The following is a 25,654-nucleotide window of genomic DNA, read 5'->3' as shown; positions in this document are numbered from 1 at the left end:
TTTGATGCATTTTCGTTTTTATTAATCACAATTCCTACTTCAGGATATTCTACAACTGAAGGAAATAAAGAGTTATTACAGATGCTTGAAGGGAGTACAGGTTGAATTAACACAAGTTTTGGGAACAGCATTTAAAATATTTTTCATAAGACAGGCATCTAACAGGATCAAGATGTAAATGAACTTCTTATACATACTATGGTACCAAAGGGAACAACTCTCCCCCCAAATTTCTTCCATATAAAAATTCAAGATAAAAACGGATCAAATACTGTGAGAGCAGAATGAACACTGGCATTTTAAGAATTAGTAACCTCATACAGAGAATACACAGGGCTGGTTAAAACATTCAGCTGCAGAGAAATATTAAAATGTAATAAAGGAAATAGCACCTTTTAAAAATCATGTTACCTAAAATGATAGTTTGCAAAAACTATTCTGAACTGCAAATTTTCACATGAAGAAAACTGAGGAGGTACAGTTTTGAAATGTGTAATGTACATGTTGATTGTAAACACAATACAGAACATTTAAAGCCAAAATTCTCCTCCATACCGTAATAGGGAAAAAAAAAATCCTTTTCTCTTAAAGTCACACATTTAATACTGTCTCTAAACTGGGTCCGTAAAGCAGCATACCTTACCTAAGTAAAGGGAAAAAATATTTAAAAGGCCTACTTAAGAATTAAAGCAGTATTAAAGTATCTTTGTATGTCTTTCTTTTTTTTTTTTTTTGTAATGTCTTTCTACTAAGCACAAGGATAGGAACTTTATTATAAGACTTCTTGCTTGAAATTCAGTGGAATTCAGAATAAAGTGAGTCTGTCAGGTCATACTCCAAAACTTTTCATTACCTTAGTATCACAAGGGGATTATCATAACATGATTTTTATTAGATGATTCCAGGTGCAGAGAAGCCTTTCTCCGCCAGAGTTCTAACATTATGATCAGACCCAATGTTATTTGTTTTTTACAAGTGAGGCAAAGTATACACTTGCATTCTTTCTAATCCCTTAAAATCCTTAGAGTTGAAAAGGTTGTCCTTGAAGGTTAATCCAAATAAAAATAAATTTGCCTAGCAGTACATGTAATTTTAACAGCCTAGACACATACTCAAAGAATATTTTCCAATTGTGACATCTACTTGAATATTTTTATTATACAGCTACTTTACCTATATCAAAAGTTCTATCAAAGCAAATTATGTCCATGCTCCCAAAAATGGTTATTAATCAAAAATATTGCCTTATAACTTGTAGGAAACAGATCTGGGTTCAGGAAACATCAATATATTATTAACAAGTCATTATAATTCTGCATTTACTTTCATTTATAAATATCACATAAATACCACTGGCAAGTTAACAATGTTAAATCATTAAACTAATTTGTAAATATTGATTTAAAAACCTTGGAGCATGTGCTGCAAAAAAAAAAAAGTAAAAATTTTTAAAAAGGTTTTTTTCCCCCCCTAGGTCATGCACCCAATTATTTTAACGATCACCTTCCCAGGAGTTGGTAATAAATACTAGTAAATACTTGCATAGTTCTTTATAGAAAATGGACCTAACACAATGTGAAGACAAATATTGGCAAATATCACGTCTCAGATTATACAGTCTAAGAAATCATACAATCTGTAATATTTCATAAAGTTGTTTATTCTTGTTATTAAAACTTGGATTCAAGTAATCCTGGTTATTCTGGAAAAAGCACCTTGTTCAGGGGGATCATTTAATCATCCTTTTCTACAATCACTTCTCCATGAAGCACCTTTCTTCTTTGGCGTAACATATGAAAGTAGAGTTGTGGGAACACTATTTGAAGAGAGAAGACAAAGGATACTGTTGAAAATTATTTATACTTGGAACCTCTTACATGTTATGTTAGCAGCTGTTGAGGGTAAGCACACCATCTCCCACCACAGCACCCCCCTTCCCCGGACATTTATAGAGCTCAGGCCAAGAGTACAAGAGGAGGCCTGCACACCATATGCCTACACGTTTCACAGGCTTGCCTCCTTTTATTGCGTTTTTTACAAATTGAAGGTTTGTGGTAATCCTGCCTCAAGCAAGTCTACTAGCACCATTCTTCCAACAGCCATTTGCTCATTTCGTCTCTTGTGTCACATTTTGGGGAATCCCCCGATATTTCAACCTTTTTCATTATTATTGTACTTGTCACGGTCATCTGTGATCAGTGGTAATGAATCACTGAAAGCTCTGATGATGGTGAGCAGTTAGCAATAAATAAAATATGTTCTAATCAAGGCGTGCACACTGATGCTATTGCACACTTAACACACTACAGTATAATGTAAACCTAACTTTTACTTGCAGTGGAAAGTCAAAAAATTCACTTGACTCACTTTATTGCAATATTAGTTTTATTGTAGTGGTCTGGAACTGAACCTGCACTATGTCTGTAATGCCATTAACTGCTGGGGATTCTTTAGCAAAGTTAAGTATCTTGATAAATATACTTTCATAATGACCTGGAACACTGCCAGAATGTTCAGCACAAGGAAAACTGCCCCCCTCTCTCCAGCCCGTTGGCTGTCCTGCACTGTGAGGGGTCTCATGAACACATGTAGGTATCTAAGCCCACACAACCCAGCTTTGTCCATACCCTTCACAGACAGCTGCCCCTCAGCTACCCCTTGATCTCAGGGAAGCATACACTGAGGACATGGTTTACTCCTCAGGAGAACAGAAGGAGAAAGGCTTCTGTGAAGTCCCTAGACACATGGTCAGTGCCCTCGGGGTAGTAAAGTCCATGGTCCCAGGTTTCTAGAATGTGGTCTAGAAGGAGAAGGGGAGGCCTGGTGGAGGAGTGATTAGAGGAGGGCCAGAATAGGTCCTCTAAATCAGGGTACAGAACAGGAGCCCCTCTCGGCTGGGTATACGGCTATTCTGTTAAAAACACACTTACATGTGTGTGTTAAATCAGTTAGATAAATGGTCATCTGCCCTTTTAAATTTGAAGAATTACTTCAAATTTGCTTCTATTATAGTGCTTTACTGTGTAAATGTTAGTGGATGAACAAATTAGCAGCTATAAACAATACAAACGTAAAAATGTTTCTGAGAATGATGGACAGGATTAAAACCAATTAACTTAATAACCAAAAAAGCCTCTGAATCTTGCTTAGGCAACTTTGGTGAACAATTTTTGGAACTTAGTCCAAATGGAATAAAAATTCACAACAGAGTTTATTTCTTTAAATTTAGGTACTACCAGGGACGCCTGGGTGGCTCAGTGGTTGAGGGTCTGCCTTCAGCCCAGGACGTGATCCTGGAGTCCCGGGATCGAGTCCCACATTGGGCTCCCTGCAGGGAATCTGCTTCTCCTTCTGCCTGTGTCTCTGCCTCTCTCATGAATAATGTTTAAAAAAATCTTTAAGGAAATTAGTAAATTTAGGTATACCCATTTTGATAAATGTAATCATCATACCATACTCAGAAGCCTAAACATACTCAGGTAAAACATACTTAAAGCTACGATGAACTGAGAAGCTGCTATTGACACAGGCCAGAGTCTACGTCTCCCAGGATACCTGAAAACACACAGCCAAGTTATTGGTTTGATATTTTCAAACCATGACCTGTTGGGCCCTGGGTTTCCGTGGAGATGCCTCAGTAGTCGTAAGGAAGAGGGGAATCCAATACCCAAACCTAGAGCTACAATATGAACAGAAGCCAGCCCTGCTCTGCTCCACACTTGGGGCCCCTCGCCAGATCCTGGGGAAGCAAAGGGTGCAAACAAGCCCTATGGGTGACCACCCTGGGCCCTCCTGAACTGCCCCTGGTGGATAATCTGATGAGAGTCAGGCTGAAATGACTGAAGATGAGGGAAGTGAAAACAGTGTGACCATCAGGGCAACTTTGATTTTGAAAAAGTTTAAAAGTTGGAGGCTTCAAGGGACTAGCCAAGTTTAATGCTCACTCTCTTTACATAAAATATTTTATGTACATTTTTTTTTTTACATTTTACTTAAATATCATGTCGATGCAGATCTTAGATACTATAAACTTTTCTTATTTTCTTTCTCCCCTCACTGGTACCAGTCTCCAATTTCATTGAGAAGGGTAAATAACAGCCCTGCTTTACCCATATTCCCTGCTAGTGACTATCAAAATTTGACCTAAAAAAATACCACTATTGGCATTTATGTGAGGTGAGTAAAGCTTCATCAATTCACAGCAACTCTTAAGAGGTGATGAGAAATTAATCAATGGGTTGAGTTATCCAAAATATTTTAAGGAAAGCAGTTTCATTATTTTCTAATATGTAGAGCAACACACACGAGACTAAAAGGTATTCCTAAATAACTTTTCCAAGTATATGCTCAAGGGTTAGACAGAAATGACCTGATATTTTCTTGGACAAAATGTTTATCTTTAGATAAATAATGCTGGCAAACGGTTCGCTGATGTGTGCTCATTTTTTAAAAAAAAGTCATATTCAGCTTCTCTTTAAATGATTCTGAGAAGGCAATCATTTGTGTATTTATTTACTTACTTATTTCCTTATAATTAGGAAAGAGTCCTTTCTTCCATTATTTAAAATTATGAATACATGTGGGGTTGAACAGAGGTTTTTTTTTTTAAGATTTTATTTATTTATTCATGAGAGACACAGAGGGAGAGGCAGAGACACAGGCAGAGGGAGAAGCAGGCTCCACGCAGGGAGCCTGACATGGGACTCGATCCCAGGACTCCAGGACCACGCCCTGGGCTGAAGGCAGCACTAAACCACTGGGACACCCAGGCTGCCCCTGAACAGAGGTTTTGATGTATTTGTAAGCCATCAGGTCTCCTTGCTTATTAAACTAGTGTACCATGATATTTTTACAGACACGTTTGCAGCACACGCTAAATCAGAGTACTAATGTCCACATACTTACATGGTATATATGAGGCCATGGTTATAAGAAGAAAATAGTAGTAGTCAAAGGAGACATTGTATTTATTAGGAAGTCTTATCGAAAACATTCCTGTCTTCTTCACGTATGGTAAGGCAGCATATATTGTAAGGAGTTCACCAACAACCCCGACAGGATATAAGATGATAAAAAAATTGTATCTGAAAAAAGAAAGACCCCCAGAAAATTACTCTTTTAGAATAACAAATGGAAAAAATAAATTAAAAATTAAAAAAAAAAAAAGAATAATGACTGGAGTTGATATCATTCTTTGGCTACTACTGTCTTTAAACTTAAAAACACACATATTTACAGTGTCTCTCACAGAAGGTTAATTTTTTTCTACATTATCATTTGCTTATAAATTTAATTATCCTTTTTTATCATAGCAGTTTCTATTTTAGATGGTAAGATATTAATAAAATAAGACAACTTTACAGTACTGAAACAGTGGTATATGTGTTAGCAATGTATATGTAGTGTATATTGTAAAGGATGTAAATGCTGTAAATACTATATTGTAAAGTACCTATAAGTATTATAAAGTATTGTAAAGGTAACTTCTTTAACACCTGGAATCAAAACTGAGTGGTTTGTTCTTTTTTTCCTTTCAGCATTTATTGATCAAGTGCTGTCCTTTAAAAGACCAGTTATAATCCTAATTTTATATCTAAATCTTAAAATTACCAAAGTGGTTCTTGAGGCATTTGGAAGCCTCTTTGCAGTTACCAATTAAAAGAAAATTAATTACTATTTCAGAAAACTGAAATACTACTAAATATATATTTATATATTAACATATAAATATACTAAATATATTTAGCGTATTTAATATATAAATAATACTAAATTATCAGTACTTGATGAATATATTGTCTAAAACTGCTCTCATAACAAAATAGGTAAAACAAGTTGTTTCGAAAATTCCCACAATAAAGGAACAGTCAGTTTGCTTAAAACAGAGTGGAGAAAGTTCTATTCAAAATCCAGAATCAGAGCCTGTTCATCTGGGCTGTGGCAAGGTCTCCCACATAGAGTGGACCAGTCATCATTCATGACCACAGTGAGGGGAACACTCTGCAGGCCTCTATAGGCCTCTAGCAGGAAGAGCTTCAAGGACCCAAGGCAACAACACTTCTCCATTAAAGAAAATCATTTTTCTCCAAGGCAGTTACCACAGAAAATAAAGGTGAAAATCTTGGTAGAAAAAGACAGAAATCAAATTAATCTGTATTTGATTTCATCATGTTGTTGGCATTAAGATATCGGTAAAGAAATATTAAGTTTATCATCAGTATAGCAGAAATGTGGAGGCAACTTAAAAGTCATTTTATTATTTATTTTATGTCAAGGATACACACCAGTAAGAGACGGTAGGGAAACAAAAGTAGTTGCCAAAATAAATTCAGGGGTAAAAGAAAAGATGAATGATCCTTTTACTGTCCCTGTCTATCCCCTCCTTGCCGTGGGTATATCATTACTAGTTTTGTGTAGTTTTTTGTATATTATTTAAATCACTCGTTTCTAATCTTAATTTCCTAACTCAATATAAAGATCATATAACTGAACATTTTCTAATCCCTTCTCAAGTAAAACTTTTAAACTTAGTTACACAGTTTTTCAACTTTGTGTGACTCTCCGATGATTTTTCTGGAAGCACTATTCTTCAACAGAAAAAAATATATCTCTCCTAGAATAAACTAGTTTAAAGCCTTCAGCCACTGATTATTCTTAATGCACTAAGAACAAAGTATATAATTCACTTTCTTTTCACTTTAAAAAGATTGTTTTAATACTGCGAAGAGAAAAAAAAAACTGCAAGTTTTGATGGCAGCATGAGCAATTTAACTACCTATTCAGAAAAAGAATTCCTCCTTAAAGATTCCTAATTGCTGTCTAAAAATTTTTAAGGGAATGCATTTTTGAAATTAAAACATAAATTAACATAAAACATAACAACATATAAGTGCCTATTCAGTGGACTTTTCTAGGAACATTTCTAACACATAAATGGAATTGAAGTATATTCAAACTAGTCACAGAAAGCCAGCTATTTATAAATAAGAAGTCATTCTTATTGTAAAGTTCTATTTGAGAATGACAGCTTCAACATTTGAATATAAATACAAATATTATTTTGGGTTTTTTAATAAGGTTGGCAAATATATATAAATGGCCGGGATCTTTTAAGATTTTTGACATGAAATACAATTACTCATGATTATGATGAACTGACATGTATTATGCTAACATGTGCATTTCAAAGTTGAAAGATCTTACAGTACTTGGTTTAACACTAATGCAATTGACAAAGGATTTCTAAACAGCAAATTTAAACATGTTTTGAACTTTTTCAGAAATTCAAGACATGCAAAATGCATTCCAAAAGGCAGACAGACAAAACATTGAAGATCATTATCTTCTGCAAATAAATTTTTTTTATATGGCAAATGAGATTATATCATGAATTAGTATTTTCAAAGGTGCTAGAGATCCAGAAGACTGAGGTCATGCAAGACACGAGATGCACTGAGATGCATTCTAGGATTAGTCCGGCGATACTCCAAACTGCCAACTGTGTGAAAGGCCCAACTACTCAAAAGTGAAAAAGTGTTCAGTTACAGTAAGAATAAAATCAACCTAAAATATATAAACAGTAGCGCAGTAAAAACAAATCTGACACTGGTTGTATGTTACCTTCAAACAAATTAGGAATGTGTTAATCTAAATATCAGAATTTTAAAAACTAGAAATATGGATATAGTATTGTTTATAATATCTCAAAACAGGATTTATAATATTAGCAAACTGGAAATGATCTAAATTCTGGCAACAGAGAAGTGGTATGTCATACTATAGAACATTGGGCAGGATTAGGTTATAGCTAGATCTAAATATTCCTGCTTTGATTAAAAAATAAAAGCTCCAAGATATAAACAAAAAGAAAATATAATGTCATTCTGCTTATGTTTTTAGAAACTCATGTTTGTGTGCTCAGTTTTGTCAATACGAAAAAGTCTGGATGGTTAAACTCTAAACTTTTTCCCTCCAAGAAAGGGAGTAGGTGAGGGAGGAGTATAAATAGGAAATTTCCATATTGATTCTATATATTTCTGTACTTTTTTGAGCTTCTTACAGTGAAAACATATTACTTATGTAGTTTAACAAAACAATTTAAAGAATGAAAATATCCTCAAACCCTTTTACCTTACCCATGTGGAACAGACATGTAGGAGACAGACACAGACGGGATACAGCCCTCTTACCCAAATTGTCTCCTTGCAACTTCCCACTATCTGGCATCTCACATGTCTGTTAGTGGTTTTATTTTTTGGTCTCTTACGTCTTGAGAGGACAGAGCTTTTCTTGTGTTCAAACTTGCATCTCAGGTATGCCGTCGTTACACAACACGTATTGTTGTGAATGTGAGTATAACACCGAGAACAAAAGGAACAAATCTATGCTGGCTTATGATCTGTTCTTCAAAGAACAGTCTTGCTTTTATAACTGTAAAATATCAGCTGCTCAAGGACTTCAAACTTTAAAAAAAAATCTTTTTGCCTTAAAAATTGTTTCTTTAGGATATATACATTTAGAACCCTTGAAATACATATTTTGTCCACATTCCAAAAAATACAGCTTAAGTGTGACTTTTAAAAATGTCTGTCTCTGCTACTTAAGACACCAAAGAAGCTGACACTGTATACATAAGATACTAAAAACTGTGGATACTAATTATTAAAATAATTTAAGTCATTCAGACAAAATGCCATATTTTGGCACAGAATTTACCTAATATGATTAAAGAATATTGTATATTTTGCTTTCAGAGAAAAATGAATGACCAATTCAGGTTGGGTAAGGATACTGATCTAACTTGTCTGGCACTGATTTTACTCAAAATCAAAATACATTAATATGATTTCTCTCTGGTCATTAAATTAAGACTTTAGAATTCAAGTTTTAATACTATTAAGAGCAAAAAAAAAAACCCAAAAAAACAAAAACCAAAACACCCAGCATCCTGGCATCATGGAGCTAAGACACAAATTTTCCTTCTCTGGTGTTAGCTCAGCACAGAAAACACGCATGCACTAGTCAGAAACTAAACTGCAAGACATCGCCACCTGGCCCATTTAATGAAGTATGGCAAGTGGTCGAGAAGACTGAATGTGTAGAAGGAATAGCGAGTGATCTCTGTCACAGTCCACGCGACCAGAAAAAGCACCACGCTCTCCTCATTCTGGATCTGCAGAATCACAGAGAAATCCACAGTGTCGTTCAACCTTGAACATTTTTCTCCACGAAGAATATACTTTAATTATTTACTATGTGTCTTTGATTACACTGGAATGTCAGGGGTAGACAGAGGCAAGACAGAAACCTCAACACAGTCACCGTTACGTAATTCATGACACGCACAAATATGTCCTAGACACAGAAATGGTCAAATTTCTAATGGTTTCTCCTTCTCAGCCTTCTCTCCAGCCGCTGACGTAACCATCCTAGGACATCAGCCCCTCAAAACCAGAGTGGGAACAATCCGATGCCCCAACTTTCTATGGCTTGTCTGGCTGTACCCATCCTACTGGAGCACCAGCTACTGCACCTGCCCATTCGCCTTTTGTCCTATTACCACCATCTGAATTCAGGGCCTCATGGTCTCTCACCCAGACTACTCTAACAGCCTTCTAAATAAATAGTCTCTCCACTCGTTATTCTCTTCATGGATGAAAGTCTTCTCTTAAAAGCAAAACAAACAAAAATGCATTTGGAAGCAGTGGTCCTGTGATTTAAAAGCTTCTTTGGCAGTCCTGCTGCCTAACAGGAGAAAAGGATTGTATTCAAGGTTCTCGACGATCAATCTGAGCTCAGAAATCTCTCCAACTTCATCTGTTCAACTTCCCACTACCGCCTCTCTCTCTAGTGACACCAACTTTGTATTATTTCCAGAATACGCTCTTCCCCCCAGTTAGAACGCTACTTACTCCCTTATTAGTTACCACCCTATTTCTCACCCTGTAAGATCCAGTTAAAGCATCACGCCCTCTGGAAACCTTTTCCCATGTCCCACCTTTTGCCCTGACCATTTACTTGCTCACTTTCCTTTTTCATGTCCATATTCTAACACTTGTCAATTTGTATTAAAGTCTGCCTGCCTGACTTGTGTATCCACTGGTGCTCTCGACTCTCCTTACACATCTCTTCCACAGGGAAGCCTTCCTTCCCTCCTAGGCCAGGCTAAGTCCCCAGATACACTTTGAAACATATTCATTTCTTTTTTTTTTTTTAAAGATTTTATTTAATTTATTCATGAGAGACACACAGAGAGAGAGAGAGAGAGAGGCAGAGACACAGGCAGAGGGAGAAGCAGGCTCCATGCAAGGAGCCCGATGTGGGCCTCGATCCCAGGTTTCCAGAATCACACCCTGGGCTGCAGGCGGCGCTAAACCGCTGCGCCACCGGGGCTGCCTGAAACATATTCATTTCTTATTTCAAAGCTCTAAAACTAATATAATGAAATTATTATAGTTGACCCCTGAACAACATGAGGGTTAGGAGCACCAACCCCTGCTGCGTAGTCAAAAAACCTGTACAAAAGTTTTGACTCCCCAAAAACTTAACAGAAGATAACCTACTGTTGACCAGAGGCCTTATCAATAACATAGAAACAGTTGACACATGTTTACATGTGAACACATATTTACATGTTATATGTATTACATGTTATATTCTTATAATAAAGCAAGCTAGAGAAAAGAAAATTTTATCTAAAAATCAAGAGAAAATACACTTATCGTATTGTACCGTATCAGAAAAAATCTATAAAAAGAAAAATCTATGAGCGAACACATGCAGTTCAAACACATGGTGTTCATGGTCAACTGTATTTGTGCAACTACTCGCTTACTGTCTCTCCCAATTACAGGATCCACGAGGCAGGAACTGTATTTCTATTATTAACTGTCAGATCCTTAGCATAGTCTCAGGCATAGAACAGTTGTGCAGTTAGTGTTTGCTGAATGATTCAACATCTGACTGCCCCCCCCAACCAGTACCCACCATAGCTGGAAGTGCCCTATCCATTTCAAATAAATCCAGACATAAGCACAGTGTCAGGTGTATAGAAGGCACTGAATAAATGTTGGCTGAATTAATAACGAGGAGCGGAATGGTGCCAGAAACAAACTGTTGTTTGAGAAAACTGAGTAGTAATACTAAGACAGAGATCCTTTGGAGGATAAAAAAGAGCAGGTGGGTCTTTTTTTCTCCTGGGCACTGGCAACCCATTAGAATCTCTTTGACTTCTTTTCTGCAGCTGACGCTGGCCATCCTGTCTGGTCTTTCTTCTTCCTCCGTCTTCAGACTCTTTGTAGTCCTGGCCCAGCTATTACAGTCACTCACTGTCTGGAACAGTCTTTCTTTGATTCTGTTTATGTCCGACTCCTGCTTGTAAAGCACGTGGCGATCTGAATGAGTCTGGTTCTGCACGTGGCATGCGCTCACTGCTAAGTGCATGGCAGTCACTCGTGAGGGGCCAGGTGGGCCGAGGAAGCCCAGTGAGAGACGCTAGTCAGGACGGCTAACGTGCAGAGTGGAAAGAGGGCACAAGGGCAGGGATCTGTCCCCACACAGACAGGGGCCAGGACGTCCAGCAGGCAGGGGAAGGGAGTGAGGTATCATGTCAAGCAGACTAAGGACAAGAAAGGCATCTCAGGAATGGAAAGGAGGCCAGAGATCTGTCCTCAAGTAGACAGGAGACGCTGGAGGCTGTCGGAAGGTCAGAAGGGCCCATCTGGGAAATGTTTCTGTCATGGGTTTAAAAGGCCCAGTGTCTTCACATAGCGAGCATGGTGTTTGTTTGTCTAGAAGGGTTTAAGCCATTAATTAGATTCAGGTCTGTCTCCTGTCATGCCTCAATAAATAATATGCTAATTTCCCCTAAGTTCCTCAGCCCTTCCAACTTTTCATTTAGTCTTTCCCGTTTGCTCAGATCTATGAAACTACATTTGCTTTTTATGCCTGTTGCTACAATACTCCATGGCGAATGAGGAAAAATATACTGTTTATACGGCGACTTCAATACATAATCAAAGAGAATATATATCCATATAAAATTTTCCGCCGTTTGACAGAATATGAATATTAATTTTTAAAACTGGGAAACATCAGAGGAGAATAGAATATGGATATGAATATTTAGTTTTGCTTGTGTTTCAAAGTCATTCTACTAATGTGCTAAGTCAATGTACAGTCACACCTAAATCCAAACTCAGCCCTTTTTTGTCTAGTGGTTCTGCTTCCTGAATTATAGCAACATTGGTATTTTAGATTCCTATTAATAAAAAAGCTTTCCTGCAGGCTCACAAAGAGAAAGTGTTAGTGTCACTTACTGGTTTTATACTGTGAGTAATGAGCCACACCATAAAGATTCTTGAGCTCACTTGGACCCCAGCCACAATCACAGAAGTAGGTACAATCCCTTAAAGAGAAAAACAAGTCAACCATTGCCCTAAAGGCAATTTATACCGACTATAAAAATTAAATCAGAAACTCACCAATTAAACAGTGGACTATCTGTAAGCAAATAAAAAAAAATCACAAGTCAATAGCATGCAACATAAAATAAACCCGTGAATGCTGGTTTTCTACAAATTTGAAGGTGATATATGTCATCAGAAAAATAAGATTGATTTTGCTCAACAAATAATTTTTCAAATAAATAGTACAATGGAAAAACAGCATCACTGAAAACTTACCTCAAGCAAGGCAAATGTCTGGAAAAATTTAAGTGTCTTCTGAATACTTTTATATAAACCTTTGTGTGTTCCTTTTTCCATATAAAAACGTACCATGGCAATAGCTAGAACCAACCACCTAGAAAAAATAAAAGTGTTTTGTAAAGTTCTATAAAAATGAATACCAGTGATCTTCCTGAAAGGAAATGGCATAATTCATAGTAATAATATGTATGTTTTATTACATTCTCAGTTCATTATTCTTTTTAACAAAACCTACTGGAAAAAATGACATGGTTTTTACACTGACCCTTCTTCGAGGGGATGAATAGAACATATTGGAGATCAACTGGATTCAAATGTCAATGTCCATTTCATGTTTGGTTTCAGCAGGTGAACTGACAGACTGAAGAAATTATATACCCAATTGAGGTCATTATAAAGCGTTCCATAATTATATATTTCTTATGGTAAAAAGCTGTGTGTGTGTACATACAGAAATATATAGTATAGGGCACCTGGGTGGCTCAGTGGTTGAGCATCTGCCTTCGGCTCAGGTTGTGATCCCAGGGTCCTGGGATCAAGTCCCGCATTGGGCTCCCCACAGGGAGCCTGCTTCTCCCTCTGCCTATGTCTTGCCTCTCTCTCTGGGTCTTTCATGAATAAAGAAAATATTTTTAAAAATCTAAATATATAGTATATATTTACATGTAAGTATAAATAAAGATCGTTCATATTTTTTATTTTTTTAATTTTTTTACAATTTGCACAAAATAATAACAATTGTTATTACCACAATTGTATCACCACAGAAGGTGTACATATAGAAGGTCTGATCTGGGCCTGCTTTCAAAGAGTTTGCTTTACAAAAGGACAAAATACAAAATACATATGCCTTCCCTTTTCAACTTCTATTTCTATATGACAGAGGTTCTATGCTGTGAATTACCGGCACTTCATACACAAGCTACACCTGTGGAGATCGAGTTTCTCACCTTATATTCAATCCGCTAAAGACAAATTGAATTTGTCACAATTTTAAGAGCACTTTCAAGTTTTAAAAAGTTGCGCCATCTGTAACTTTTTAAAATCTTTAGTAACACAACCTTGGAAATGAGTACCTAACCCAGGCTTTTAATTTGGTGGTCTCCAAAGTGTCTACTTACATGGGTTTATGAAATACATTATTATACGGTTTTAACTTTTTTTAAAAGATTTTATTTATTTAATTAATGAGAGACACAGAGAGAGAGAGAGGCGGAGACACAGGCGGAGGGAGAAGCGGGCCCCGACGTGGGACTCGATCCCAGGTCTCCAGGATCAGGCCCTGGGCTGAAGGCGGCGCTAAACTGCTGAGCCACCTGGGCTGCCACGGTTTTAACTTTTTAATTAAAGATCACTCATAAAATGGACAAACGGCTTAAGATTCCCCACAAAGGAACTAGTGATTGAATATGATAAATGTGATCAACAAGGTCAACAGAAGAAGATGGCAGCGGGCACTTCTGCTCTGGGCACTTCCACTCCTCCTCAGCACACACTGAGAGGAAAGCAGGGGTGTTCCTATGAGGTGTGACAAGAAGTCAGGTAAAATCTGAAATTATCAAGACCTCTGAAAGATGGAAAAGTTAGTGATAACAACAATGCTGATAATAACATATTTTCAGAATGCTTTCAATATTCTACACAAGGTTCTAAATGCACATTTAACATGTTAATATTTCACGCTCAAGAAAGCCCTGTGAGGTAGAGATTGCTATTATCCTATTTTACTGTAGAGGAAACAGGCAGAAAAGGTCACATGGCTGGGATATAAACCTACCAGTGAGCTCTTGCTTAGAATCTATACTCTTTAAAAAAAAAAAAAAAAAAAAAAGAATCTATACTCTTGTGCCATGATGCTGTACTGGTCTGGCTCTAGGTATATACATGCCTTGGGATATTAGTTAATCATAGTATTTGGTATATTTGAATTACAAGTAAATTTAAAAAGTTATAAAGAGGGGGGCATGCATGGCTCAGTCAGTTAAGCATTTGCCTTTGGCTCAGGTTGTGATCTCAGGCTCCCGGGATCAAGCCCCTAGTAGGGCTCTGTGCTCAGCAGGGAATCTACTTCTCCTTCTCCCCCCAGCTCATGCCCATGCATGCTCTCTCAAATAAATAAATAAATAAAATCTTTAAAATAAATAAGTAAATAAGTAAAAGTTATAAAAATTGTGCTCAAATATTTTAACTGATAGTAGTATGCTATCAAAAAGGTTTGAGGGCCACTGTTGTAGATGAGACAGTCACCATGCAGAGATGTCAAGTGACTTACCCTAAGTCTTAAAGTCAATGGGGCTGGGGAAAAATAGACCCTCTGAGGTCTCTTAACCCCCATGCTATTCTCTCTCCATGATACCCTGGCTTTACTGGATTCAACTGATGGCTTCATCCCATATGAGGGCCACGGGTGAATTCTGTGCTGGGCCAATCTGATTTAGATGCCTCCCAGGTTTAAAGTGTTATGATTTCACCATCTTCAATTCTAAGTCCCTATACTAACAATAAGAAAAAGTGTATTAAGCTGTTTAAATTTACATTTTTCATACATTTGTCTCTTTTTTAAAAAAAAAGGAAAACGCCAAAAAGATCATTTTGAGAGGTAATTATTAACCTACCAAAGAGTTCATTAAAGGATTCATTTAGACAGCAAGTTTTCTTTTGAAATAGCAAGACATAAAAATCCATGTGTTATAACATGGTCACAAATTTTACTGCTGTTCCATAGGTGGCAGTATTGTACCACCTAGTATACTATTTTAACACCAATAACAAACTTGTTCAAAATAAAAGAAATTAACACTCTGGGTGAGGTTAGAAAGGACCACGGAGACATCTATCCTAACTTCTCATCTATTTTCAGTCAATATGGCCAGGAGCTAATCTGAACTAATCAGTGGTCACTAAGCCCACCATCACAACAGGATGACAGTCAAGTCTCCCACAAGGACCCTCCATTTAACTAACTTCAGACTTCCTACATTCATCAGTTTAGCAATTGTAATTTTAAAAAAATGCAAAAGCGATGAGAGCTTCTGCAATTGGGAATTCTTTTTTTAGAAATCCTGTTTTTAAAAAATAGGCCAGAGCGACTGATAATCCAAATATGAACCGAGATAGCTATGCTCAGTCCTTGAGAAAGTACTGTCTTTGGAAAATATATAAACGTGTGCTTTATACTTAAAAGACTGCTTGCTTGCTTAACTCATTCATCTTCACGTTCAACATTTATTGCTAAGCCAGAAAGTGTGCTACATGTTGAGAAATGAGAAATAAGTAAAACCTAGTCCTTGCCTCAAAGAACTATTAAATTAGTAAGTGGATAAAACTAAATAGTGCTACAACAGGAGGTATGTGCCACAATTCACTAAACACCAGGCCTTCCTTACCATGTCACTACGCTATGATGACCCTGAAAAATCTTATCAGAGGAGTGCTTTCTTCTAGCTGTCTCTGGTGCTTCTTTCACTCCTGAAGTTTCTTGGAGACAAACTGCTCCATAAGGAACTTGGTTACACCAAGTTCTACACCTGTATCTTTTTTATTCCAGCACTTCTTTTTAGATTTTAATTATGAACAACTTCGCACATACACAACAATACAGAGAATGGTACGAGGAACCCCCAAATACCCACTCCCCCGATTCAAGCATTATCATCTTAATGGACAATCCTGTGTCATCCAAGCCTCTATTCACTTCTCTCCTCACCATCCCTTCCCCTTATTGTTTTGAAGGAAATCTCATACATTTTGTAGTTTAATTCATAATAAAAAGCTTTTGATAAACATTACCATAATACCACCATCCCATGTAAAAAGTCAGTAACAGATCACAAAACAGAGTCAGGTTATGAATTTTCTCAATTGTTTCATAATTTTTAAAAATCATGATTGAAATAAAGTTCACATGTTGTAAGTAGTTGCTATGCCTTTCAACGACTCTTTTAATCTATAGGTTTCCCCTCCCTCCCTCTCCATTCATCTCATCTCTCCTCCTCTCTTTCTTGTGAAATTTGTCTGTCCAGGACACTGAGTGGTTTGTCCTGCAAAGTTACCCTCAGTCTGGGTTTTGCTAATTAGATATCCAGGGTCATTTATTATGTTCTTCTGTTCCCTCTATTTCGTGTTGACAGTTCCTGGCTTGTCAGATAGAGTCACATTTGAGGCTAATTCCTAAGTTGTGTTGTGTACTTCCCTAAAGAGCACATACCTTCTGGCTGTCCCTCTCGTTTGTCTGTGATGCTAGCACTCACTGCCGATCATTGTTCAGATCCATTATTTCAGCAGTTGCTGAAAAATGGTGATATTCTAGTGTCATTTCTTCCTGATACCTTCAATAAATCTACCATTTGGAAGCTCCTACAGGAGATGGTCTTTGACATTCATAGCATCCATACTTTGTTTTTTTTTTTTTAAGATTTTATTTATTTATTTATTCATAGAGACACACAGAGAGAGACTGAGAGAGAGAGAGGCAGAGACACAGGCAGAGAGAGAAGCAGGCTCCATACACCGAGCCCGACGTGGGACTCGATCCCGGGTCTCCAGAATCACACCCTGGGCTGCAGGCGGCACCAAACCACTGCGCCCCACATCCATACTTTCATGTATTGTTCACTGACACCTGTAAACCTCCTTTCCTAAATTAAAATTTTTATTTAGCAGCCAATATGTGTTTCAAGGTAATGCACATAGACATTCGAGACAATGGAGTTAAACTGAAAGGTTCACCAAAAAAAAAAAAAAAAAGATAAACTGAATTCCATTTAGAATAAAACCTCCTGCTCTTTGAAGAGAATAAAAAGCAAGCCACAACTAAGAGAAAATATTTACAAATTACATATCTGATTAAAGACCTATATCCATACCATGTAAAAAACTCTCAGAACTCAGTAATAGAAAATCAAACAGCTTCATTCTTTAAAAAAAAAAAAGAAAGGGCAAAGAAGATTTGAAAAGACACTATGCCAGAAAAGACACACAATTGGTAAGTAAATGCATAAACAGATGTTCAGCGTCATCAGTCATCAGGGAAATGCAAAATAAAATCACAATAGAGATAACACAATACACCTCTTAGATATCTAAAATTACAATGACTGATCCATATCAAGTGTGGGTAGGATGTATAGCAGCTCTCATTCGTTGCCCACAGGGCTGTAAAATGGTATAATCATTCTGGCAAAGCTGGGCAGTTTCTTAAGAAATCAAGAATGTGACTACTGGGGGATCCCTGGGTGGCGCAGCGGTTTGGCGCCTGCCTTTGGCCCAGGGTGCGATCCTGGAGACCCGGGATCGAATCCCACGTTGGGCTCCCGGTGCATGGAGCCTGCTTCTCCCTCTGCCTATGTCTCTGCCTCTCTCTCTCTCTCTCTCTCTCTCTCTCTCTGTGACTATCATAAATAAATAAAAAATTAAAAAAAAAGATTCGTGAAAAAAGTTTAAAAAAAAAAAAAAGAATGTGACTACTGTTGACCCAGCCATTCCACTCAAAGACATTCACCCAAGAAAAATGAAAGCATATGTCCAAAGCATGCGTCCAAAGACTTGGACGTGAACGCTCACAGCTTTGTCACAGCCAAAAATTGGGAAGAACCAAACCGTCTATCAACAGATGAATGGATAAACAAGTTGGATAAACAAGGTCCATAAAACAGAACTACCCTCCTCAGGGATTAAACATGTCTATTTAACATTTTGGGAAAAGTATGTCTGAACCCCGGGTTTGGTGCTCTAACAACCCACACTATGTATACTCTGAAAACATCTTAAATAGTTTCTCTTTGTCTATCAACCACCTTACTGATCACTTCATATCCATGATCTTTTTATTCTTTGTAATAATCTAGCAAAGTAGTGTTTTAATTTACAGATAAGAAAACTCAAGGTCAGAGAGGTTAAGTAACTTCTCTGAGGTTACTAGTCCTCTGAGCTAAAAAGGAGTAAAATACTGCCTTTAACCAACACCTCATTGTGGTATTTACAGACTAAAACCCAAACATGTTGGCCAGGCGTTTAAGGCCCTGTGCAATGGTCCAGGCTTCCCATTCAGCTTCACCCCCACACACACACTTCAGGCCCAATTGCGATCACCTCAGCAACATGTCTAGGAATGTCACATCTCTGTACCTTAAGTCACGCTGTTTCCTCATTCGTGCCTATCAAATCCTACTCATCCTTCAAAGCTCAGTTGAAACGCTATGATCTTCACCACAAAGCTCTCTCTGATTCCCTCTACCTGTCTGACCTGTCACCTCTGTCACCTCTGTCGAGCACTTATCTCATTCTTTCACTGCAATATACAAATGCCCCTGGGTTACACTTCTTCAAGGACAGAGCCTAAAATATTTATCTTATGTCTCTCATTTGACCAAGGATGATGCACTTGACACATACAGGCTCAAAAGTCTTAAAAAAAAAAAAAATAAGAGACGGAGAAAGAGAGAGAGAGAGAAATACTTCTCTGGTCAAGTACCTGTTATGAACAAGTACCATAAAAATCCTCACATCCTTTAAAGGTGTAATTCCACTCCTGGGAATTTATCCTAAGCAACTAATTTAAAAGAAACAAGTAAAAGCAAATGTCATTGAGGGAATGATCTAATCTGTTATTGTGCATTAACTCTATACACTCTTCTATAGCCATGAAATAATACATTTATGAAAACTATGCAGAAATATTTGGTAGAATATTAGGTGAAAGTAGAATATGTAATAGGGCAGACACCCTAACTACAATGCTTTATAAGTACATTTAGGAGGTGACACTCTAATGGGGGACATGAGGACAATAAGCAACAAGACAAATTACTACGTTTATGACAATAAGCGCAATGAGAAAAACAAAGCAGGCAGGAGGAATGATAGCATAATGGGGTATATGCTTTCTGCATGAAGAGAGCTAGGAAGGCCGCCCTAAAAATGGAGATTTGAGTGAAAGCCTGAAGGAAGTTAGATACTCACATTAAAGATAACAAAAAACAAAAGGTCATGCTAAGCTTATAGAATTAGGCAAGTTCTTTTTCTACATTTATGTAAAGACTTCTCACCTATTATTGTTTTCAAAACTATTATAAAAATTTAACATACTTCAGAGTTCTGCTAAAAGAGAAAAACAAAATAAGCAAGGTAAATGAACAAAAAGCACCTCAGCTAACCTTCTGCTATCCATACTATTCAATGTATACCTCGGTGTCCCACTTTACAGACCACAACCTTATTTACCACTGTTCTCCAACATCACCCTCCAGATAGGTCAAGAGAATATACCAAGCTTTCTTGCATCTCATGCCTATTTCTAGAATTTATCTCACTTGAAATATCTACCCTCCACATATGCCAATCCTATTCCTTCTTCAAATCTCAAGGACTCTAGAAAGCCTCCAAAAAGTTACAATGGATTATTCCATTTTGGTTACCTTGCTTTTAAACAGAGATGAAAATGAAAAGTGACCTTCCCAAAATAGGCAGGGAGACAGATAAGTTTCAGACACGCAGTAATTTGCTGGGCAGGTAGGAAAGATAGGAAGTGTGAGAACACAAAGGAGGGAGCATTTAATTCTGTTCCAGATAGGGTGGGAGACCTAGAAACCTTCAGAGGATGGCTTGATTTAGATATCATACGAGGAACAAGGAGGATATTATATGAAGAGTGAACAGCTTGAGCAAGAACATAGAGAGTGGTGAAAATAAAAATGTGTGGTGCTTTGCCCACATTATGAGTTACAGCTGATTTCAAACGCGGTAAAACTGGAATGGGAAATAGGGGAGCAAATTGCAAAGGGCCCTGAATGACATATAGCCTAATCCCTTGGATTACAGCAGAGGTAATGGGGAGTCACTGAAGGCTTTTAACTAGAGTTATGCACTGATTTTCACTTTTAAAAGGTTAACCTGGTTTTCAGAAGGGAGAGTGCACTGGGTAGAAAGGGACAGCAGACCAGTTAAAGGCAGGTCTCCCAGAAATATTAACCGCGTAAGACTATCACGGGAGAGAAAATTCTATCAGTTCCCACTGTCCCTAAAGACAGTAGCGCACGGTGGGTACTCAACTATTCCCCAGTTTTTCTCAGTATATTATTTTTCTGTTTCAAGATTATAAAATTCAGTAAAGCATAAAGGCAAAGAAGTAGCAGGTCTCTGGAGTCAGACTGTCTAGGCTGAAATCCAAGTCTGACACCTGCTGGCTGCATGATCTTGAGCAACATACTTAACCTCTTTGTGCCTCAGTTTCCTGACCTGTCAAATGTAGTATCATGCACCCCGTCACGGGATGGTAGAGAACTAAAATTGAGATAGCACAATTAAAGTAATCAACCCAGTACCTGGCACATGGTAAATCCTCGTATTGTTCGTGAACCGTATTTGGTATTCTGGGTTACACCGAACGCCTAATAGGGACTCGGTACTGGGTCAAACTATTTATTCTTTCTCTACAAGCCCCGGGGAGAGTGTAAGACACCAGACATTCCCCCACACTTCTATGGATTAATACTCCATGTGACCATGAGACAGTAAGTTCTTAAAAAGACCATGCGTTTTAGAGACAGAGCATTTTCCCAACAGGTCCCGCAAAGCGATCGACACAAAAGTGTCACTTTGACAGCTCTCTGAAGAGCGCTAGTCGTGGCGTAACCTCAACTTGTAAGGCCTCCTCAAAGTCAGAAATAAGAGTTCAGGGACTCAGGAAGCACCGGCCCACAGAGATGCTGGGCTCGAGGGCCACGCTCCGATGCGGCAGGGTTTCGAGAATACTGTCCCCAGGAAGAAGTTCTGGGGCTCAGGGGAGAAAGCAAACAAACACCCAACCCAAAGCCACTCGTGCCGGCACTGGCGGTTCAGAGCGCTCTGCGCTGCGCGGTGCGGCGCAAGGCAGCGGGCAGCGGGCACCGGGACAGCTCCGGGCGCGGGGCCGCCGCACACAGGCGTTTCTTCAACAGCAGCAGCAGCAGGCGGCGGCGCCCGGGGCGGCCGGGCCGAAGCCGCCTCCCCCGCCGGTCGGCCCCGCATTCCTGCCCGGGTCTATACTTAACCTCCGGCCCGCGCCCCGGGCCGCCGCGCCACGCCGTGCACCGTATTAGGCAATGCCGGGCGAGCAGGGCCCGGCCCCCGCCCCCCCCGCCCCCCCCGCCCCGCTCCATTCAACGCCGCCGGCCGCCGCGGCGCCCAAGCCCCTCCCCCGCGCCACCGGCCGCGCCCCCTCCCCGCTCCGCGCCCCCCGGGCCCCCCGCGCCCCCTCCGCCCCCAGGCCCCCTCCCCGCTCCGCACTCCGCGCCCCCTCCGCGCCCCCCCCGGCCCCCTCCGCGCCGCCGCGAGCGCCCGCAGCCCAGCCGGCGCCCCGAGCGCTGAGTGTCGGGGGGCAGCCGCGCGGGGCCGCGGACGGAGGCAGGCCAGGGCCCCCGGCGGCGCACGTACCCCGCGGTCATGGCGATGTTGTAGAAGGTGAGCCAGACGGTGGCCAACAAGCCGAGGCGCCTCCGCCTGCCGGGGGCCTCCTTCTCCTCGCCGGCCTCCGAGGCGCCGCCGTTGGTGCCGTCCTCCTCGCTGGACGCCATGGTGGCCGTGCACCCGGGGGAGGTGGAAGCCGGGGGAAGGGGAGCGGGAGGGGGCCCCGCCGAGCGCGCAGCCGAAGCGCCGCCGCCGCCCGCCGCCGCCGCCGCCTCGGTCAGGCGCCCCATGTGCCGCGCGCAGGGGGCTCGGCGCCGCCAGCCCGGCCGCCCCAGGGGGAGGAGCGGGAGCCCCCGGCCGCCCCGCCCCGCCCCCGGCCCTCGGGAGCGCGCGCGGCGCGGGGATCTGGCTGCCCGGCCGGGGCGCGGGGGCGCGGGGGCGCGGGGGCGCGGGGGCTCGGGGCTGCCGCGGGCCCCCGCAGAAAGCCGTCCGCGTCTCCGTCCGGGGCGTCCCGCGCGCTCGCGCCCTGTGCCCGGCTGGGGCGTGTGTTCGGGGCGGACGGCGCGCACCTGGAGCCGGGAGGCCCTGCCCCGCCCAGCCCGTGGGAAGGCACCGTGTGGGCAGGGGGACGGGCAGGGCGACCTTCCCGCCAAGCACGCCTCAACACCTTCGGGGGAGGAGTCGCCCACTTGCGTCTGTTTCACTTTTGCCGGCCGGTGGGGCGTGTACAGGGGGGAACACGCAGAATCGCCTCCCTCGGGTGGGTTCCCCGGGGCCGGGGCCCTAAAGCCGTCGCGGCGCCGTGGCGGAGGCGAGAGGGGAGCTGGAGCGGGAGGGCCTGGCGAGAGACCCAAGGGGACGCGCTGGGGCCCCTGCGGGCAAGCTGCAGCTGCGCCGCCACCACCGCTGCTCTCCACTCCATCCCTTTCCTTTCCGTATCTTCCCTCAAACGCCCGTGCGTTCTCCCAGTAGCTCTCTGCTCTTTCCCCTTAAAGCGCACAGTTGGGAAAGCCGGCTCTGGAGTCGGGTTACTGAAATTCAAACCCCAGATTCCTGGCTCCCCCAGTCTTACAAGCTTGTGAACGGGGGCACCTAAACTTCTCTGTGCCTCAGTTTCCTTAGTGGGAATGATTTATAAACCTGTGTCGTGGGTTATTGTGAGATGCAAGTCTCACACTTAGGAATCACCCACACTTAAATCACCCACATAAATCACTTACAGGTCTGAAGCAGTTTTGCCCACCCCACCCCCTTCCCCCAAATTAGCATGTTAGCACCATTCTGGTGACTCGGATCTCCCTTGATCCAGCAAGAGAAATTTCTGCTCAGGCCTGTGGAAGCGACCTGCTTGTTGTTAGCTGTGCTGCTGGAACCTGAGCTTGGCCCTGGGCAGGGGACCACATAGCTACGAGTCCAGTAGCTCCTCCGGGTATGGAGTAATTTCTACGCAGAAGAGAACTTGGGAGAGGTCACCATAAGGGAGAAAGAAGGACTCATTCCTTTGTTGAGATCTGGGCTCTGGGCGCCTGTCCAGGGGGGCACTACCGGCCTGCTTGGGAAATGATAATTTTGAGGAAGACATTCCAATAAGGGAGGAGGAGGCTGAGATGTTCCTGGGGAAGAAATAATGGCTGAAAATGTTCACATTTGATGAAAACAATGAGTGACTGTTTTTTAAAGACATTTAAATTGGAAAGGAAAAAATAAAACTATTTACAAATGACAACACTGTATAATTAGAAAAGCCCTAAGGAATCCACAGAAAAGCCACGGGAACTAGTTGCAGGTTACAAGGTCAATGTAACAAAAATTGTTTTCTACATACTAGAAAAGAAAACTGGAAATTGAAATTAAAAATAAAACCATTTAATGCTCAGCAAACAAAAAGATGAAATATTTAAGGGTAAGTTTAACAAAACCCGTAAGATCTGTATACTGAAAGCTATAAATCACTGCCGAGAGAAATTAAAGACTTAACTAAATGGCTATACATTGGAAACCATTGGAATTGGAAGATGAATTGGAAGATGTTATGGTTAAAATGTCAGTTCTCCCCCAAATGCCAACAGAATATATATTGTTTTAATTTGACAAGTTATCTCTAAAATTTATACATAAGAAAAACAAAGTTGAGGCACATACCCACTGGTTTTCAGAACAGTATTAACCACAGTTTTATATAAGACTGTGGTAAGCATAAGGGTAGACAAATCAGTGAAACAGAATAGAGTCAGGCCCATATATATGGTCATATATATGGTCAACTGATTTTTCGCAAAGATGCCAAGGTATGTCTTTTCGACAAACTGTGCTGAAATAACTGGATATCCACATGAAAAAAAAAAAAAAAACTTGACCCTTACTTCATACCATACACCAAGTATTAATTTGATATAGATCATTGACCTAAACATAAAAGCTAAAACTATAAAGCTTATAGAAGAAAAGAGATTCATTATGGTCTTGGAGAAGGCAAAGATTTCTTAGATCCGATAACAGAAAAAGCATTAATCATAAAGGAGAAGACAAAACTGTCAAAACATAAACTTTTGTAATTCCAAGGACAACACTTAAAAGTTGAAGATTTTCTCAATACATGTGTCTGACAAGGAACTTGTATCCAGGGTATATAGAATCTTCACAATGCAATAACACAACTTTTTAAAAATGAGCAAAAATTTGAATAGATTCTTTGCAAAGAAGATATGTAAATAACAACAGCACACGCAAAGACACCCAACCTTACGTTTTTAGAGAAATGTAAATCAAACCCACAATGAGATATCACTATACCTAATATTTTAAATGTTGTCAAGGATGTCGAGCAATTGGAATTCTCATATATGGCTAAAGAGAATAACACTTTGGAAAACAATTTGGTCATTTCTTTAAAAGATGGTCATAACGCTGGCTTACCATATGACCCAACAATTGCATTGCTAGTTATTTAGCCAAGAGAACAAAAACAGGTTCACACAGATTAGGACACAAATGTCCATAGCAGCTTTATTCATAGTAACCTCTTACTGTGAAAATAATTCACAGGTCCATCAACATGTGGAGTAAAATAAATTTGAAAACTGGATCACAAAGTGCTATGGTATTTAAAGAGCTGTCAGGAAATGTAATTTGGGAGATTAGAAAAGGCTTTGTGCGAGAAATTGCCATTGAATATTTTATTCCAACAGACAGATTGCAAGAGGCAGGCTGAGTGCTCACCAGGAACAATGAAGACAGGCCACGCCAACAAGCTTGAGGAAAAGTGAATTGTGTGGTTTGACTAAAATTTAAAATGATCAGGAGAAGGACTGAATAGAAGTGTCAAGAACCACTCTATTTTAAAAGGTAGAATTGAACTTCTACTAAAGACTTGTGTGGAGGAGAATCATGTTAAAGAAACCTCTTTTTGAAGAAAATTAGGCGGCAGGAAATGAGATCAGTCGTCCTCCAGAAGAGAATAAGAAAGGCCAGAATTGGGTTGGTGATCAGAATGAACAAGGGAATGAATGAATGAGATCTCTTGAGACAGAACAGAATCAAAGAAAGGGTTTTGTTTATTTGCT

The 25,654-nt window shown here is 40.2% G+C and overlaps 1 protein-coding gene across 1 annotated transcript; it reads right to left on the bottom strand.

The window, feature by feature from the left end:
• HACD1 (3-hydroxyacyl-CoA dehydratase 1) lies at positions 1–22,381 on the bottom strand. Its single transcript, XM_077897051.1, has 7 exons — positions 22,119–22,381; positions 12,684–12,801; positions 12,483–12,501; positions 12,318–12,406; positions 9,051–9,172; positions 4,906–5,084; positions 1–1,816 (listed from the first exon to the last, which is right to left on the bottom strand). Exons 1-7 carry the CDS (start codon positions 22,379–22,381, stop codon positions 1,734–1,736), a joined length of 873 nt encoding a protein of 290 aa, XP_077753177.1. The 3' UTR covers positions 1–1,733.
• Positions 22,382–25,654: the final 3,273 nt, after the last annotated feature.

The sequence above is a fragment of the Canis aureus genome, chromosome 5 (assembly GCF_053574225.1).
Source record: "Canis aureus isolate CA01 chromosome 5, VMU_Caureus_v.1.0, whole genome shotgun sequence".
NCBI lineage: Eukaryota > Metazoa > Chordata > Mammalia > Carnivora > Canidae > Canis > Canis aureus.
Note: the sequence above shows the minus strand (reverse complement) of the source record. Positions and strands in the feature narration are given on the sequence as shown.